General features: G+C 40.9%; 1 protein-coding gene and 1 non-coding gene across 2 annotated transcripts in view; one reads left to right on the top strand and one right to left on the bottom strand.

Annotated features, from left to right (window-relative positions):
• SACM1L (SAC1 like phosphatidylinositide phosphatase) overlaps nucleotides 1–12,495 on the bottom strand; it is a 50,632-nt gene extending 38,137 nt beyond the window's left edge. Inside the window, exon 1 of the mRNA XM_038767372.1 lies at nucleotides 12,370–12,495. Within this exon, the coding sequence (XP_038623300.1) occupies nucleotides 12,370–12,401 (32 nt within the window). The 5' untranslated portion in view covers nucleotides 12,402–12,495. The remainder of the gene's footprint in view (nucleotides 1–12,369) is intronic.
• Nucleotides 12,496–12,673: 178 nt separating this feature from the next.
• On the top strand, nucleotides 12,674–12,746 carry TRNAR-ACG. Its single transcript has one exon. It is a non-coding gene; the product is annotated as a tRNA-Arg (tRNA).
• Nucleotides 12,747–18,156: the final 5,410 nt, after the last annotated feature.

The following is an 18,156-nucleotide window of genomic DNA, read 5'->3' on the forward strand; positions in this document are numbered from 1 at the left end:
AGGGAAAAACTACCCATGGCTATCGCTATCTATCCATGACAACTTAACTTGGGGATTCAAAAGGAGTAATCAACCTGCATTTAACTTTGAAACAAACTATAAGAACTCAGATGAGAAAACAGGATCTTTTGCAAAACTGATGGGAAAATTTTTGGCAAAAAAAAAAGGATGTAGTGAACCAAAGAGGTGCTTCCATACAACTTTGAAAAGTGTGAATTTTCTCCCAAGACTAGTTTGTCTACTGTTGTGAGATTTTTTGATGCTTTTCACCTTGAAAATGGAATCTCCTCCTCAACCAACATCAGCAGCATTTATTGGTCACCTCTTGTTTACAGAGCATTGCAACACACACTTGGGAACATGTAACAAGTAAAAGACATATGGTCCCTACCCTCGAAGAACTTACAATTCAACAGGGCAAAACGGAAGGCACAAATTGCCAAATATATCTTAAGAGCACATATACAATTTGTCGTCTTTTTCAACTGTTCGTCACAACAGAAAGCAATTTAACTAAAACCAGGCCTAAACAGCTGTACGTACAATGGTGACGGCAACTGAAAGGATGGCTAACCTAGGGAAGGTGGCTGTCCCACAGAGGAGGTGGTTTTTCAGGAAGATTATGAAGCAGGACTTGGTTTGTGTATGAGAAGAGTATGACCAGTGGTGTGATTCTGTGTATCACAATCAGAAGTGACAACTTTTCCTTTTGAGTAGAACTGGAATATGGCTACAGGGTGGGCATGGTCAGGGAGGAGGCCTCTCTCTGGAGAGGGAGAGGTGGTGGGGAGGAGAAGGAGAGAGAGAAAGACACAAGCACTCGTGTGCACACAAACACACACACACACAAAAAAAATCAGGGCTTGGGCAGGAGAGAGTCGTGGATTGGTCAGTGCCCTTAAGCAACTTCAAATTCCATCTACCTCTCATCACCTGCACAAGGAACTAATGCCTTCATTCCAACGATCCCAATTCCAGGGAGGTGACAGCTACAACTGACCCCCTGTTCCCATCGAGGTATGGTTACGCTTGGGGAGGAGTGAAGAGTGCAAGCTAGGGCGTAGAGGGACAAGAGAGCAGTAAGGTATGAAAGCGTCAGCTGTCAGGGGATGACGAAGACAATGATCAAAAGTTGATTTATGCATGAAGAAGCAAAAAGCCATTGGAGGTTTTTAAGGAGGGGAGTGATGTGTTATGAACGGCTGCATGTAGGAACAGACTAAAAAGGGGAAAGATTTGAGACAATGAGACCTTTAAGGTAATTGGCTGTGGGGCCATGAGGGCTTGAACCGGGTGGTGGTAGTAGTAAAAGTGGAAAAGGATGGGCAGATCCATGAAGAGCTGGCAGGATTTGGAGACTAAGGGAGGTAAATGCCCAGAGTCAGAGGTAACACCAACGTTGTGATCACCTGTGAGTTGGAGAATGGGGGTATTGTCTACGGTGACGGGAAAATGAAGAGGAGGAGGAGGTTTGAGAGGAAAAGAGGGGTTCAGTTTTCAACTACTGACCTAATGCCTGCAGGTCATCAAAGCAGGAAGAGATATGAGATTATGAAGACATTGAGAGGACGGGCCTGGAGAAATTTCTGGAAGGTCTCCTCCCAGAGATGGAGTAGCAGAGGGGAAGACATGAGCAACAGGACAGAGAAAGGAGAGATCCCAAAGAGATTGAATGTAAAACGAGAAGGATAGAAGACCTACAACTCAGTCTCATAGGACACCCAGAGTCAACTGGTGTCAGGACGACAAACGACCAACAAGGTAAACTGAGGAGTGGCCAAAGAGATAGGGAATCAGGAGGGATGGATAGCAAGACCTACAACTCAGTCTCATAGGACACCTAGAGTCAATGGGTGTCAGGAAGACAAAGAACCAATAAGGTAAACTGAGGAGTGGCCAAAGAGATAGGGAATCAGGAGGGATGGATAGGCTGGAGGGAGGGACGATGGGTGGGTGGGATGGAGAGTGATCACCAATGTCAAAGAAAGCCGAGATGTTGAGGAGGATTAGGTCGGAACAGAGATTCTTTTACTCCCCTATAATGTAAATTACTTGTGTACAGAGGTCATGAAGGTGGTTACAGGAGAGTAAAGTAGGGGTTTCACTAAACGTCAGGTTTAATGTAAAGTAGGGGTTTCACTAAATGTCAGGTTTAATGTAAACGTGCTTAAAATATTTACAGAATTTAAAAAAGGCAGAGTCACTGTTCACTTAGCCACTTACAGCAGAAAACTTTTATTCATTCATTCATTTAGTCAATTTTATTTGAGTGCTTACTGTGTGCGGAGCACTGCACTAAGCGCTTGGGAGAGTACAACACAACAATAAACAGACATCTTACATCCTACCCCAATTTTCACCACCGCTTCAAAAAGGGCTTGAGTATTATTATACTCTCCATTTGAGAGGCCTTCCAGCTCTGGCCCTTCAGCGTGGCTCAGTGGAAAAGAGCCCGGGCTTTGGAGTCAGAGGACATGGGTTCAAATCCCGGCTCCGCCACTTGTCAGCTGTGGGACTTTGGGCAAGTTACATCACTTCTCTGGGCCTCAGTGACCTCATCTGTAAAATGGGGATGAAGACTGTGAGCCCCCCGTGGGACAATATGATTACCTTGTAACCTCCCCAGCGCTTAGAACAGTGCTTTGCACATAGTAAGCACTTAATAAATGCCATTATTATTATTATTATAACAAATTTAACCAAAAATTCTCTATTGTAAATACACCTCTTACCTCCTACCAGTCTTTGAGGGTTTGGGGAAGTAACGCTAATGCCACGGTCTTTCAGCAGCTCTCGTCATTTGAGACAAGTATTTCAATACCCTTGGGAATATCCCAAGCCTGTATTTCCTATAGGCCCTGCCCAGTTGGGGAAAACAAGTGTAAAGTCATTTTTTTTTCCATTAGAGGGATCACCTTTCACAACGGGAAATGTGAACTGCAGAGGAGGGAGGAGAGGAAAGATGTTTGCATGTTTGGCCACTGGTTATTTTTAGGGAGATGGGCATGGGGATCAAACAAAGAATCATACTTATTGAGCGCTTACTGTGGGCAGAGCACCGTATTCATTCGATCATATTTATTGAGCGCTATGTGCAGAGCACTGTACTAAATGCTTAACTGTACTAAGCCCTTGGGAGAGTACAATATAACAGGGTTGGTAGACACATTCCCTGCCCTGTTATCTTGAGCTCACCCAAGCACTTAGTACAGTGCTCTGCATCGTCAGGAAAACGCTGGAGATAATAATAATAATGGCAATTATTAAATGCTTACTACGTGCAAAGCACTGTTCTAAGCGCTGGGGAGATTACAAGGTGTTCAGGTTGCCCCTCGGGGGGCTCACAGTCCTAATCCCCATTTCACAGATGAGGGAACTGAGGCACAGAGAAGCTAAGTGACTTGCCCAAAGTCACAAAGCTGACAATTGGTGGAGCTGGGGTTTGAACCCATGACCCCTGACTCCAAAGCCCGGGCTCTTTCCACTGAGCCATGCTGCTTCTCTAATGGAGATATGGGAACACCCAAACCACCTTTAATTTTACTCTTTTTTACAATCAATCCATGGTATTTACTGAGTGCTTACTTTGTGCAGAGCACTGTACTAAGCACTTGGAAGGGAACAACATAACCACTGAGAGAACTCTGATGACTCTAGCTGAAGGGAGTATCAATGAATCAATGGTATTCATTCATTCATTCATTCAATTGTATTTATTGAGCGCTTACTGTGTGCAGAGCACTGTACTAAGCACTTGGGAAGTACAAGTTGAGTGCTTACTGTGTACAGAGCACTGTACTAAGTGCTTGGAAGAGAAAAGTACAACGCAACAGTTAGCAGACACGTTCCCTGCCTACCCAAGTCACGTTCTGATGCTGTGAAGTACATGTGATACCTAGACACCTTATCTCCCATAAATGATACCAGCGCTACAGTATTATTTACCAGAGATAAGCTCCTCCGGCGTCATTTCTGCATAGCCCCTGAAGCTAATTCTTCAGAAGAGGGCATTGCAAAATGGTTCTGCTGCTTTCTTGAGTCATCTATGAGGTGACTTTTCATCATGCCTCTTGAAAAGTTCAAGAGGCCTGTATGTAAATGGAAATCAATCAAATACTGCCCTGGGGAAGTGAGAAAGGTGTACCGATGACAAGAGGGGACAGGTTTCCTGCCTCCTTTGGCAATCTACCCCTGCCACTTGATCCTCTGACTCAATCCCATTATACCCATTAAAAACCCCATTCCCGCTGTTCTTCTCTTACTGACTGCCCTCTTGAACAGCTCTCTCTCTAATGGCTCCTTCCCCTCTGCTTTCAGACACAATCACCTGTCTCCTGTCCTAAAAAAAAGCCCCTCACCCCCACTGCACCTTCCATCTCCCTCTTACCACTCCTGTCAAAACTCCTTGAGAGTTGTTTATACCCGCTGCCTCAACTTCTTCGCCTCCAATTCCCTCAATTCCTTGTAATCCAGTTTTGCGCCTCACGGCTGACCCTGCCACCAGCCTCCTTGCTTCACAAGCCCTCAGTCTTGAGATTATACGTGGCGGTCCTCTGCAAGCGCTTAGTACAGTGCTCTGCACACAGTAAGCGCTCAATACGAATTAATGAATGAATGTAACCTACATATTTAATCAATCACCAAATCCTGTCAATTGTACCTCTGGAATCTGCCCCTTCCTCTCCACCTAAACAGCCACATTACTCCAACTACTTAATATCCCATCTTGATGTCTGTATCAGCCTCCTCTCTGACCTCTGCTTCCAGCCCCTCCCCACTCCAGTCCAAGGTTCACTCCCCTGCTCTGATCATTTTTCTGAAAAAGCATTCTGTTCACATCTCTTCGCGCCTCAAAACCCTTCGGTGGTGGTCCTTCCATTGCTGAATCAAGCAGAAACTCCTTTCTACTGGCCTTAAGACACTCGATCAGCTCTCGCTCTTTACCCTCACTCCTCTTCCCACTAAAATCCTGCCCTGCATGCTTCACTCCTCTACTCTCCACCTACTCATTGTGCCCCACTCTCCTCTCTCTGCTGTGACCCTTTGCTCACATCCTCCCTCCTGCCTAGGACTCCCACCCTCTTAACATCCAGCTCACAACTACTCTCTCTGCCTTCAAAGCCTATTTTTTTAAAAATCACATCTCCAGGAAAACTTCCCTGACTAATTTCTTATTTCCCCATCCTATTCCACTAAAGACCAAAGTCCTCCAATGGACAGAAAGATCTTGATGGCAAGTGTCTCTTGATTAGTACAGTGCTTTGCTCATTACCACTGATTGACTTCCCGCCCTATACTGTGTCACCTATATCCTTGAGTCCTAAGAACTTAGATATTCACCTCACCCCACCCCTCCCCACTCTCAAAACACTTGCTTCCCCTTATCTGAAATTTATTTTAACGTCTGTGCCCCAGTCTAGAATATGAGGTCACTGAGGGCAGGAATCGTGTCTCTTTACTCTCTCATACTCTCCCAAATGCTTAGATTAGTGTTCTGCCCGCAGTAAGCCCTCAATAACAATGACTGATTGGAAAGATAATTCATTTGATTTTCCCTGATGACCTGTAATTCATCCTCATGTATCGAATGAACACAACAACATATTATGCTGCAAGGATTCATTCATTCATTCAATTGTATTTATTGAGCGCTTACTGTGTGCAGAGCACTGTACTAAGTGCTCGGGAAGTACTAGTTGGCAACGTATAGAGACGGTCTCTACCCAACAATGGGCTCACAGTCTAGAAGGGGGAGACAGACAACAAAACCAAACATGTAGACAGGTGTCAAAATCATCAGAATAAATAGAATTATAACTATATGCCGCAGACCTTTCTCAGAGGGAAAGGCAAGGGGAGCCTCTCAAGTTCTCAGGAAAGAGAAGTTGCTTACAGGTCCAACAGAAAGAAATTGTGTGCTCAGAGAGGACTTTTCCCTCTGCTCCCAGACTCTCTTTACAACAGACTGAGTTAAAAATGGGGAACAATTAGTAGCGTCAAAATACAAGTGCTCGTCCGCATCACCCAGATATCTTTGTACAAGTAAATCTTAAAAAGGATCTGTACTCAAAATCAAAACCCTGAAGAGTGGGCTTCCTAGAATTGGAGGGCAGATGTAATGAAATAACACCTCCCAAATCGAGTGAGTTTTTTTTTAAGTTCCGCACTAGGGGGAATGAATACAAAAAGTTACCAATCGACACATAACAGACTAAAGGCCCTTGAATTCTGTGTACTAAAATAACCTTTGGGGACATGACCTAGAGATATCACTAGTGTCCCTGAAACCTATCCTGCAACACAAGAGCAAGAACTCCAGTCGCCTTCGGCCAGCTGGCGTTTTTCATTCACTGATTCATTCCTTCATTCAGTTGTATTTACTGTGCGCTTACCGGGTGCAGAGCACTGTACTAAGTGCTTGGGAAAGTACAATGCAGCAATAAAGAGTGACAATCCCTGCCCACCGCAAACTCAGTCTGGGGGGGAGGCGGACATTAATACAAATAAGCAGACATCAATATCAGTAAATATAATGGCAAATATATACATAAGTGCTGTGGGGTGGGGAAGGAGGGGAAGAGCAAAGGGAGCGAGTGAGGGTGATGCAGAAGGAAGTGGGAGATGAGGAAAAGTGGGGCTTAGTCTGGGAAGGCCTCTTGGAGGAGGGGTCATTGTTTCTGCCCCCCCAGAAACCAAGACTGCTAATTATCTGATAGATAATTGCTCTCCCCCACTTCAAAGCCTTATCAAAGGCACATCTCCTCCAGGAAGCCTTCCCTAAGCCCTCCTCTCCTCCCACTCCCTTCTGCGCCGCTCATACGTGCTCCTTCATTCATCCTCCCTCCCTTCCCTACGGCACATACGTGTATATCTATAATTCTATTTATTCTAACGGTTTAGACACCTGTCTACTTGTTTTGTTGTCTGTCTCCCCCTTCTATACTGTGAGCCCACTGTTGGGTAGGGACTGTCTCTGTGTGTTGCTGAACTGTCCTTTCCAAGTGCTTAGTACAGTGCTCTGCACACAGTAAGCGCTCAATAAATACAACTGAATGAATATATCTATGTGTGTATATAGATATGTATGTGTGTATACATATATATGGAATTTGTTTATTTACTTATCTGTTTATTTACATAAATGTCTGTCTTCCCCTCTGGACTGTGAGCCCACTGTGGGCAGAGACTGTGTCTGATGTTATATTGTACTCTCCCAATCACTTAGTACAGTGTTTTGCAAACAGTAAGCGCTCAATAAACAGATAATCATTTCTACTTGGCAACAATAATAAGACTGCAGAGGGTATGTGAGGAGGACACTGGATGGCATAGTGAACAGAGCCCGGGCTTGAGAGCCAGAAGGTCACGAGTTCTAATCCTGGCTCCACTGCTTGTCTTGCTGTGTGGCCTTGGGCAAGTCACTTCATTCATTCATTCAACTGTACTGATTGAGTGCTTACTGTGTGCAGAGCACTGTACTAAGCACTTGGGAGAATACAATTCGGCAACAGAGACGGCCCCTACCCAAAAACGGGCTCACAGTCTAGAATGGGGGAGACATTCATTCATTCAATCATATTGTTTGAGCGCTGTGTGCAGAGCACTGTACTAAGCGCTTGGAAAGTACAATTCGGCTACAGATAGAGACGGTCGCTAAACCACAGTGGGCTCACAGTCTAAAAGGGGGAGACAGGAAACAAAACAAGTAGACAGGTGTCAGTACCATCAGAATAGAGAAATAGGATTATAGCTATAGACATCACTAATAAAATAGAGTAATAAATATGTGCAAATATACACAAGTGCTGCGGGGAAGGAGACTTCAGGTCTCTGGGCCTCCCATCTGGAAAATGGGGATTGAGACCGGGAGCCTCTAGAGGGACAGGGACTGTACGTCCAACCCGAAGGGCTTGTAGCCAGTCCAGCATTTAGCAGAGTGTTTGGCACACAGTAAGCGCTTAGCAAAATAAGCGTGAACCAGTGGAAAGAGCCCAGGCTTGGGAGTCAGAGGTCGTGGGTTCTAATCCTGGCTCCCCCACATGTCTGCTGTGTGACCTTGGCTAAGTCCCTTCTCTGAGCCTCAGTGACCTCAACTGTAAAATGGGGATGAAGACTGTAAGCCCCACGTGGGACAACCTGATCATCATCATCATCAATCGTATTTATTGAGCGCTTACTGTGTGCTGAGCACTGTACTAAGCGCTTGGGAAGTACAATTTGGCAACATATAGAGACAGTCCCTACCCAACAGTGGGCTCACAATCTAAAAGGGGGAGACAGAGAACAAAACCAAACATACTAACAAAATAAAATAAATAGAATAGATATGTACAAGTAAAATAAATAGATAGAGTAATAAATACGTACAAACATATATACGAACCTGATGACCTTGTACCTCCCCCAGTGCTTAGAACAGTGCTTGGTACGTAGTAAGTGCTTAACAAGTGCCATCATTATTATTATTATTAGACACCAGTCTCCATGTTTTGTTTTGTTGTCTGTCTCCCCCTTCTAGACTGTGAGCCAGTTGCTGGGTAGGGACCGTCTCTATATGTTGTCGACTTACACTTCCCAAGCGCTTAGTACAGTGCTCTGCACACAGTAAGCGCTCAATAAATATGACTGAATGAATGGAGAAGCAACTTGGCTCAGTGGAAAGAGCACGGGCTTTGGATTCAGAGGTCATGGGTTCATATCTCCGCCACTTGTCAGCTGTGTAACTTTGGGCAAGTCACTTCACTTCTCTGGGCCTCAGTGACCTCATCTGTAAAATGGGGATGAAGACTGGGAGCCCCCCCCCCCGTGGGACAACCTGATCACCTTGAAACCTCTCCAGTGCTTAGAACAGTGCTTGGCACGTAGTAAGTGCTTACTAAATGCCATTATTACTATTATTATTCTCTGAACCTCAGTGACCTCATCTGTAAAATGGGGATGAAGACTGTGAGCCCCCCGTGGGACAACCTGATCACCTTGCAACCTGCCCAGCGCATAGAACAGTGCTTGGCACACAGTAAGCACTTAATAAATGCATTATTATTATTTTCTGAGTCTCAGTGACTTCATCTGTAAAGTGGGGATGAAGACTGGGAGCCCCATGTGGGACAACCTGATGACCCTGTATCTTCCCCAGCACTTAGAACAATGCTTGGCACATAGTAAGTGCTTAATAAATGCCATTATTATTATTATTATTCTCTGAGCCTCAGTGACCTTATCTGTAAAATGGGGATGAAGACTGGGAGCCCCACGTGGGAAAACCTGATGACCTTGTATCTTCCCCATTCATTCATTCATTCATTCAATCGTATTTATTGAGCGCATACTGTGTGCTGAGCACTGTACTAAGCGCTTGGGAAGTCCAAGTTGGCACCATATAGAGACGGTCCCTACCCAATGGCGGGCTCACAGTCTAGAAGGGGGAGACAGACAACAAAACAAAACATATTAGCAGAATAAAATAAATAGCAAATATGTACAAGTAAAATGGAGTGATAAATCTGTACAAACATATATACAGGTGCTGTGGGGAGGGGAAGGAGGTAGGGTGGGGGTAAGGGGAGAAGAAGGAGGAGCTCAGTCTGGGACAGTGCTTGGCATGTAATAAGCGCTTAACAAATGCCATCATTGGAGAAGCAGTGTGGCTCAGTGGAAATAGCCCGGGCTTTGGAGTCAGAGGTCATGGGTTTAAATCTCGGCTCCGCCAACCATCAGCTCTGTGACTTTGGGCAAGTCACTTCACTTCTCTGGGCCTCAATTCCCTCATCTGGAAAATGGGGATTAAAGCTGTGAGCCCCCCATGGGACAGCGGTTAGAACAGTGCTTTGCACACTGTAAGCGCTTAACAGATGCCATTATTATTATTATTATTATTATTATAGAGTCAAGGTTTTTATTTGAAAGAGTAAAATAGAATGGTAAATAACCTGATCACCTTGTAACCTCCCTGGCGGTTAGAACAGTGCTTTGCACATAGTAAGCGCTTAACAGGTGCCATTATTATTATTATTATTACTAAAGAGTCAAGGTTTTATTTGAAAGAGTAAAATGAATGGAATAGTGAATAACCTGATCACCTTGTAATCTCCCCAGCACTTAGAACAGTGCTTTGCACATAGTAAGCACTTAATAGATGCCATTATTATAATTCTTCAAAACATATTAACAAAGTAAAATAAATAGAATAGTAAATAACCTGATCACCTTGTAACCTCCCCAGCGGTTAGGACAGTGCTTTGCACATGGTAAGCGCTTAACAGATGCCATGATTATTATTATTATTATTATTATTATTATTATTGTTATTAAAGAGTAAAGGTTTTTATTAGAAAGAGTAAAATGAATAGAATAGTAAATAACCTGATCACCTTGTAACCTCCCCAGCAGTTAGAACAGTGCTTTGCACATAGCAAGCGCTTAACAAATACCATTATTATTATTATTATTACTAAAGAGTCAAGGTTTTTATTTGAAAGAGTAAAATGAATAGAATAGTACATAACCTGATCACCCCATAACCTCCCCAGCGGTTAGAACAGTGCTTTGCACATAGTGAGTGCTTAACAGATGCCATTATTATTATTATTATTAAAGAGTCAAGGTTTTTATTTGAAAGAGTAAAATAGAATAGTAAATAACCTGATCACCTCGTAACCTCCCCAGTGGTTAGAACAGTGCTTTGCACATAGTAAGCGCTCAATAAATGCCATTACTATTATTCAAAAGTCAAGGTTTTTATTTGAAAGAGTAAAATACAACAGTAAAAAACGTGATCATGTTGTAACCTCCCCAGCGGTTAGAACAGTGCTTTGCACATAGTAAGCGCTTAATAAATGGCATTATCATTATTATTAAAGAGTCAAGGTTTTTATTTGAAAGAGTAAAATAGAATAGTAAAGAACTTGATCACGTTGTAACCTCCCCAGAGGTTAGAACAGGGCTTTGCGCATAGTAAGCGCTTAACAAATACCATCATTATTATTCTTATTATTAAAGAGCCGAGGTTTTTATTTGAAAGAGTAAAATACAATAGTAAATAACTTGATCATGTTGTAACCTCCCCAGCGCTTAGAACAGGGCTTTGCACATAGTAAGCGCTTAATAAATGCCATCATTATTATTAAAGTCAAGGTTTTTATTTGAAAGAGTAAAATACAATGGTAAATAACTTGATCATGTTGTAACCTCCCCAGCGCTTAGAACAGTGCTTTGCACATAGTAACCGCTTAATAAATGCCATTATTATTATTAGAGAGCCAAGGTTTTTATTTGAAAAAGTAAAATAGAATAGTAAATAACTTGATAACGTTGTAACCTCCCCAGCGCTTAGAACAGTGCTTTGCAATAGTAAGCGCTTAATAAATGCCATTATTATTATTAAAGTCAAGGTTTTTATTTGAAAGAGTAAAATACAATAGTAAAGAACTTGATCACGTTGTAACCTCCCCAGCGGTTAGAACAGTGCTTTGCACATAGTAAGCGCTTAATAAATGCCATTATTATTATTAAAGTCAAGGTTTTTATTTGAAAGAGTAAAATACAATAGTAAAGAACTTGATCACGCTGTAACCTCCCCAGCGGTTAGAACAGTGCTTTGCGCATAGTAAGCGCTTAACAAATACCATCATCATCATCATCATCAATCGTATTTATTGAGCGCTTACTATGTGCAGAGCATTGTACTAAGCGCTTGGGAAGTACAAATTGGCAACATATACAGACAGTCCCTACCCAACAGTGGGCTCACAGTCTAAAAGGGGGAGACAGAGAACAAAACCAAACATACTAACAAAATAAAATAAATAGAATAGATATGTACAAATAAAATAAATAAATAAATAGAGTAAAAAAATATGTACAAACTAGAGTAAAAAAATACGTACAAACATATATACATATATACAGGTGCTGTGGGGAAGGGAAGGAGGTAAGATGGGGGAGATGGAGAGGGGGACGAGGGGGAGAGGAAGGAAGGGGCTCAGTCTGGGAAGGCCTGTTTGTACATATTTATTACTCTATTTATTTTAGTTGTACCTATCTATTCTATTTATTTTATTTTGTTAGCATGTTTGGTTTTGTTCTGCTGTCTCCCCCTTTTAGACTGTGAGCCCACTGTTGGGTAGGGACTGTCTCTAGATGTTGCCAACTTGTACTTCCCAAGCGCTTAGTACAGTGTTCTGCACGTAGTAAGCGCTCAATAAATACGATTGATGATGATTATTACTATTATTAAATACCACAATTATTATACTGGGGGGGGGGGGGGTGTGGACGGACCGCGCATGCGCAGTTCAGCCCACCCCGGGCAGGCCCGGAGCAGGGGGAGGGGCGCAGCCTGTCACTGCCCTCGGACCCTGAGGTACTCACAGCTTCAGCTTGTCGTAGGCCGCGGCCGCCATGCTTTCTTCTTCTTCTTCTTCTTCTTCGTCTTCTTCTTCGTCTCCTTCGTGTCCTTCTTCCTCCTCTTCTTCCTCACCCCGCCGCCCCCTCAGCACGGACCCCGCCGCTCACCGACCGCCCCGCCGACGGAGCGCGGCCGCGGACAAACTTCCGGCGTCGCGCGGCGTCTCCCGATGGGGCTACGTCAAATGGCGTGGTGACGTCACCCACCGCAGCGTCTGCGCCTGCGCGAACCCTTATAAGCGCTCGCTGCACCAAAGTAACGTGCGCAGGGCCAGTGGCGCAATGGATAACGCGTCTGACTACGGATCAGAAGATTCTAGGTTCGACTCCTGGCTGGCTCGGGGCCTAACTTTTTCTTTTTTCTTTAAAATAAAAACCTTGACTGTTGAATAATAATAATGGTATTTATTAAGCGTTACAACGTGATCAGGTTATTTACTAATTCATAAAACCTTGACTCTTTAATAATACTACTAATAATGGTTTACTCTTTCAAATAAAAACCTTGACTAATTAATAGTGTGACTCATTATTTAGTAAATAATATTCATTAAGCGCTTACTATGTGCAAAGCACTGATCTAACCGCTGGAGAGGTTACGAGGTGATCAGGTTATTTACTATTCATAAAACCATGACTCTTTAATAATAATACTAATAATGGCTTACTCTTTCAAATAAAAACCTTGACTAATTAGTAAAGAGTGTGACTCATTATTTAACTGTTGAATAATAAGAATGGTATTTATTAAGCGCTTACTATGTTCAGAGCACTGTTCTAACCGTTGGGGCGGTTTCAACGTGATCAGGTTATTTACTATTCATAAAACCTTGACTCTTTAATAATATTACTAATAATGGTTTACTCTTTCAAATAAAAACCTTGACTAATTAATAGTGTGACTCATTATTTAATAAATAATGGTATTAAGCGCTTACTATGTGCAAAGCACTGTTCTAACCGCTGGAGAGGTTTTACTATTCTTTAATAATAAGACTAATAATGGTTTACTCTTTCAAATAAAAACCTTGACTAATTAATAAAGAGTGTGACTCATTTAACTGTTGAATAATAATAATAATAATGGTATTTATTAAGCGCTTACTATGCGCAGAGCACTGTTCTAACCGTTGGGGCGGTTACAACGTGATCAGGTTATTTACTATTCATAAAACCTTGACTCTTTAATAATACTACTAATAATGGTTTACTCTTTCAAATAAAAACCTTGACTAATTAATAAAGAGTGTGACTCATTATTTAATTAATAATGATATTCATTAAGCGCTTACTATGTGCAAAGCACTGTTCTAACCGCTGGAGAGGTTGAGGTGATCAGGTTATTTACTATTCATAAAACCTTGACTCTTTAATAATAATACTAATAATGGTTCACTCTTTCACCTTGACTAATTAATAAAGAGTGTGACTCATCATTTAATAAATAATGGTATTCATTAAGCGCTTACTATGTGCAGAGCACTGTTCTAACCGTTGGGGCGGTTACAACGTGATCAGGTTATTTACTATTCATAAAACCTTGACTCTTTAATAATACTACTAATAATGGTTTACTCTTTCAAATAAAAACCTTGACTAATTAATAAAGAGTGTGACTCATTATTTAATAAATAATGGTATTTATTAAGCGCTTACTATGCGCAGAGCACTGTTCTAACCGTTGGGGCGGTTACAACGTGATCAGGTTATTTACTATTCATAAAACCTTGATTCTTTAATAATACTACTAATAATGGTTTACTCTTTCAAATAAAAACCTTGACTAATTAATAAAGAGTGACTCATTATTTAACTGTTGAATAATAATAGTAATGGTATTTATTAAGCGCTTACTATGTGCAGAGCACTGTTCTAACCGCTGGAGAGGTTACGAGGTGATCAGGTTATTTACTACTCATAAAACCTTGACTCTTTAATAATAATACTACTAATAATGGTTTACTCTTTCAAATAAAAACCTTGACTAATTAATAAAGTGTGACTCGTTATTTAATAAATAATGGTATTCATTAAGCGCTTACTATGTGCAGAGCACTGTTCTAACCGTTGTGGCGCTTACAACGTGATCAGGTTATTTACTATTCATAAAACCTTGACTCTTTAATAATAATACTAATAATGGTTAACTCTTTCCAATAAAAACCTTGACTAATTAATAAAGAGTGTGACTCATTTAACTGTTGAATAATGATAATAATGGTATTTTTTCAGCGCTTACTATGTGCAGAGCACTGTTCTAACCGTTGGGGCGCTTACAACGTGATCAGGTTATTTACTATTCATTAAACCTTGACTCTTTAATAATAATACTAATAATGGTTTACTCCTTCAAATAAAAACCTTGACTAATTAATAGAGTGTGACTCATTATTTAACTGTTGAATAATAATAATAATAATAATAATAATAATGGTATTTATTAAGCGCTTACTATGTGCAGAGCACTGTTCTAGCCGTTGGGGCGCTTACAACGTGATCAGGTTATTTACCATTCATAAAACCTTGACTCTTTAATAATAATACTAATAATGGTTTACTCTTTCAAAAACCTTGACTAATTAATAGTGTGACTCATTAGATAATAAATAATGGTATTTATTAAGCGCTTACTAGGTGCAAAGCACTGTTCTAACCGCTGGAGAGGTTACGAGGTGATCAGGCTATTTTCTATTCTATTCATTTTACTCTTTCAAATAAAAACCTTGACTTTAATTAATAAAGAGTGTGACTCATTATTTCATAAATAATGGTATTTATTAAGCAATTACTATGTGCAAAGCACTGTTCTAACCGTTGGGGAAGTTACAAGGTGATCAGGTTATTTACTATTCATAAAAACCTTGACTCTTTAATAATAATAATAATAATAATAATAATAATGGTATCTATTAAGCGCTTACTATGTGCAGAGCACTGTTCTAACCGTTGGGGAGGTTACAAGGTGATCAGGTTATTTACTATTCATAAAAACCTTGACTCTTTAATAATAATAATAATAATAATAATAATAACAATAATAATAATAATGGCATCTATTAAGCACTTACTACGTGCAAAGCACTGTTCTAACCGCTGGAGAGGTTATGAGGTGATCAGGTTATTTACTATTCTATTCATTTTACTCTTTCAAATAAAAACTTGACTCTTTAATTAATAGTGTGACTCATTATTTAATAAATAATGGTATTTATTAAGCGCTTAGTACAGTGCTCTGCACACAGTAAGCGCTCAATAAATACGATTGATTGAGACTGAGAATAGCCCCGAACAGATAGACAAAGGGTCCAGATTTCAATGTTCAAAATTGAGGACAGCAGTTCTATTCATTTTATTATTAGTCACGGTTTTTATTTGAAATAATGATAATAATGGCATTTATTAGCGCTTACTATGTGCAAAGCACTGTTCTAACCGCTGGGGAAGTTCAACGTGATCAGGTTATTTACTATTCATAAAAACCTTGACTCTTTAATAATAATAACAATAATGGCATCTGTTAAGCGCTTACTATGTGCAAAGCACTGTTCTAACCGTTGGGGAGGTTACGAGGTGATCAGATCACTTACTATTCTATTCATTTTACTCTTTCAAATAAAAACCTTGACTTTTTAATAATAATAATAATGGCATCTGTTAAGCGCCTACTATGTGCAAAGCACTATTCTAACCGCTGGGGAGGTTACAAGGTGATCAGGTTATTTACCATTCTATTTATTTTACTTTTTCAAATAAAAACCTTGACTCTTTAATAATAATAATAATGGCATCTGTTAAGCGCCTACTACGTGCAAAGCACTATTCTAACCGCTGGGGAGGTTACAAGGTGATCAGGTTATTTACCATTCTATTTATTTTACTTTTTCAAATAAAAACCTTGACTCTTTAATAATAATAATGGCATCTATTAAGCGCTTACTATGTAAAAAGCACTGTTCTAACCGCTGGGGAGGTTACAAGGTGATCAGGTTATTTACTATTCTATTTATTTTTACGCTTTTACTCTGATCACCTTGTAACCTCCCCAGCGCTTAGAACAGTGCTTTGCACATAGTAAGCGCTTAATAAATGCCATTATTATAATTATTTCAAATAAAAACCTTGACTAATAATAAATGAATAGAACTACTGTCCTCAATTTTGAACATTGAAATCTGGACCCTTTGTCTATCTGTTCGGGGGTATTCTCAGTCTCAATCAATCGTATTTATTGAGCGCTTACTGTGTGCAGAGCACTGTACTAAGCGCTTGGGAAGTACAAGATGGCAACATATAGAGACAGTCCCTACCCAACAGTGGGCTCACAGTCTAAAAGACTAAAAGTCTAAAAGACAGTCTCATTAGGTTTGTGTCCAAAGCCGGGTAGATCTAGACTCAAAACTATACAGCTGCCCTGGGCAGACCTGGCCAGCAGAGAAAATCAAAACTTCAAAAGAATCCTTTTTTTAAAAACAAGAGGCAGAGTTTACATTCATTTCTTAAGTTAGAAAAAGAACCTACTAGCATCCTTTTCAAGGCAGCTACAGGGGAAAATCAGTCTGCGCAGTGAAGAGAAAAAAGGAAAAAAAGATTCACTCAATTGTATTTATTTAATCACAGAATTCAGGATAGGGCTGGGTTTTCCATTGCTATGGCTCTTTATCATAAATACTAAACAACAGTTAACTATAAGGAAGGTTGCATCCAGGAGTTGCAGAGTTGAGTTATGGCTCTAGAAGTACTAAATAAGCTTTTTTTTCTGGGTTTAAATTCTCAAGAAACAAAGAATTAATACCATTCGGATTTTACAGGCTGTTCCGGCTTTGCCTTTTAGATTTAAAAAAGGGAAACTTTTACAAACGGCAGGCCGGCTGCATCTGTAACTCACAAACCGGCTGCATCTGTAGCTCCGGTTGCTGTGAAGGGGAAATATAAATTCCAAGGACTCGAGAAGAGTTACTTTTTGATTCTGGCACCAAGCATCAGGCCAACAGAGAAATGTAAACAGGTTCTTGAAAAATCTGAGGGTTAAGTACACTGTCATAAAAGAGGGTGTTAATGTTATGCTGCCAGAGGTCTGACATTCACCCCCAGCATTTCCTCGGTGACCTCTTGGCATGACTGTACTGGACTCCAACAGGCACAGGCTCAGATCTTCCGATATTCAAGTCTTTAGAAGAAGGCGGCAGCAGAAGACAGGCGGATTCATTTGAAGGTAACACTGCTCGGACTCAAAATTTCCCAAAGAGGTGATGGAACGAGGAGAAATCGGAGAAACGCTCTTCGGATTGATAGGTTTTGCTACGGTCGCCACGGCCTGAGGATTTTAAGAGCTCACGTTAAAAACAAAGCGGTTGGGCAATGCTAAATTTCACCTGCAGAATGTCTGTGGAAATCACAGAATTTGAAATCCATTCCTCAGAGCCCACAGAGTTCAAGAGAAACCCGAGTTGGATTACAAAAAGGTTTCGGCTCATTCTCCCCATGTGAGGAGAAAACAGTCGAATTTATTCCAATGCTACTTCCATGATGCAGAGTTGACACTCACAGAATTTGAAATCCATTCCTCAGAGCCCACAGAGTTCAAGAGAAACCCGAGTTGGATTACAAAAAGGTTTCGGCTCATTCTCCCCATGTGAGGAGAAAACAGTCGAATTTATTCCAATGCTACTTCCATGATGTAGAGTTGACACTATTTCATCACGTCTGAATAACTCTTATACTAGTCAGACAATGAAGAGCCACACAGAAAAA

This window comes from Tachyglossus aculeatus, chromosome 2 (genome assembly GCF_015852505.1).
Source record: "Tachyglossus aculeatus isolate mTacAcu1 chromosome 2, mTacAcu1.pri, whole genome shotgun sequence".
In the NCBI taxonomy this organism is placed as follows: Eukaryota; Metazoa; Chordata; class Mammalia; order Monotremata; family Tachyglossidae; genus Tachyglossus; species Tachyglossus aculeatus.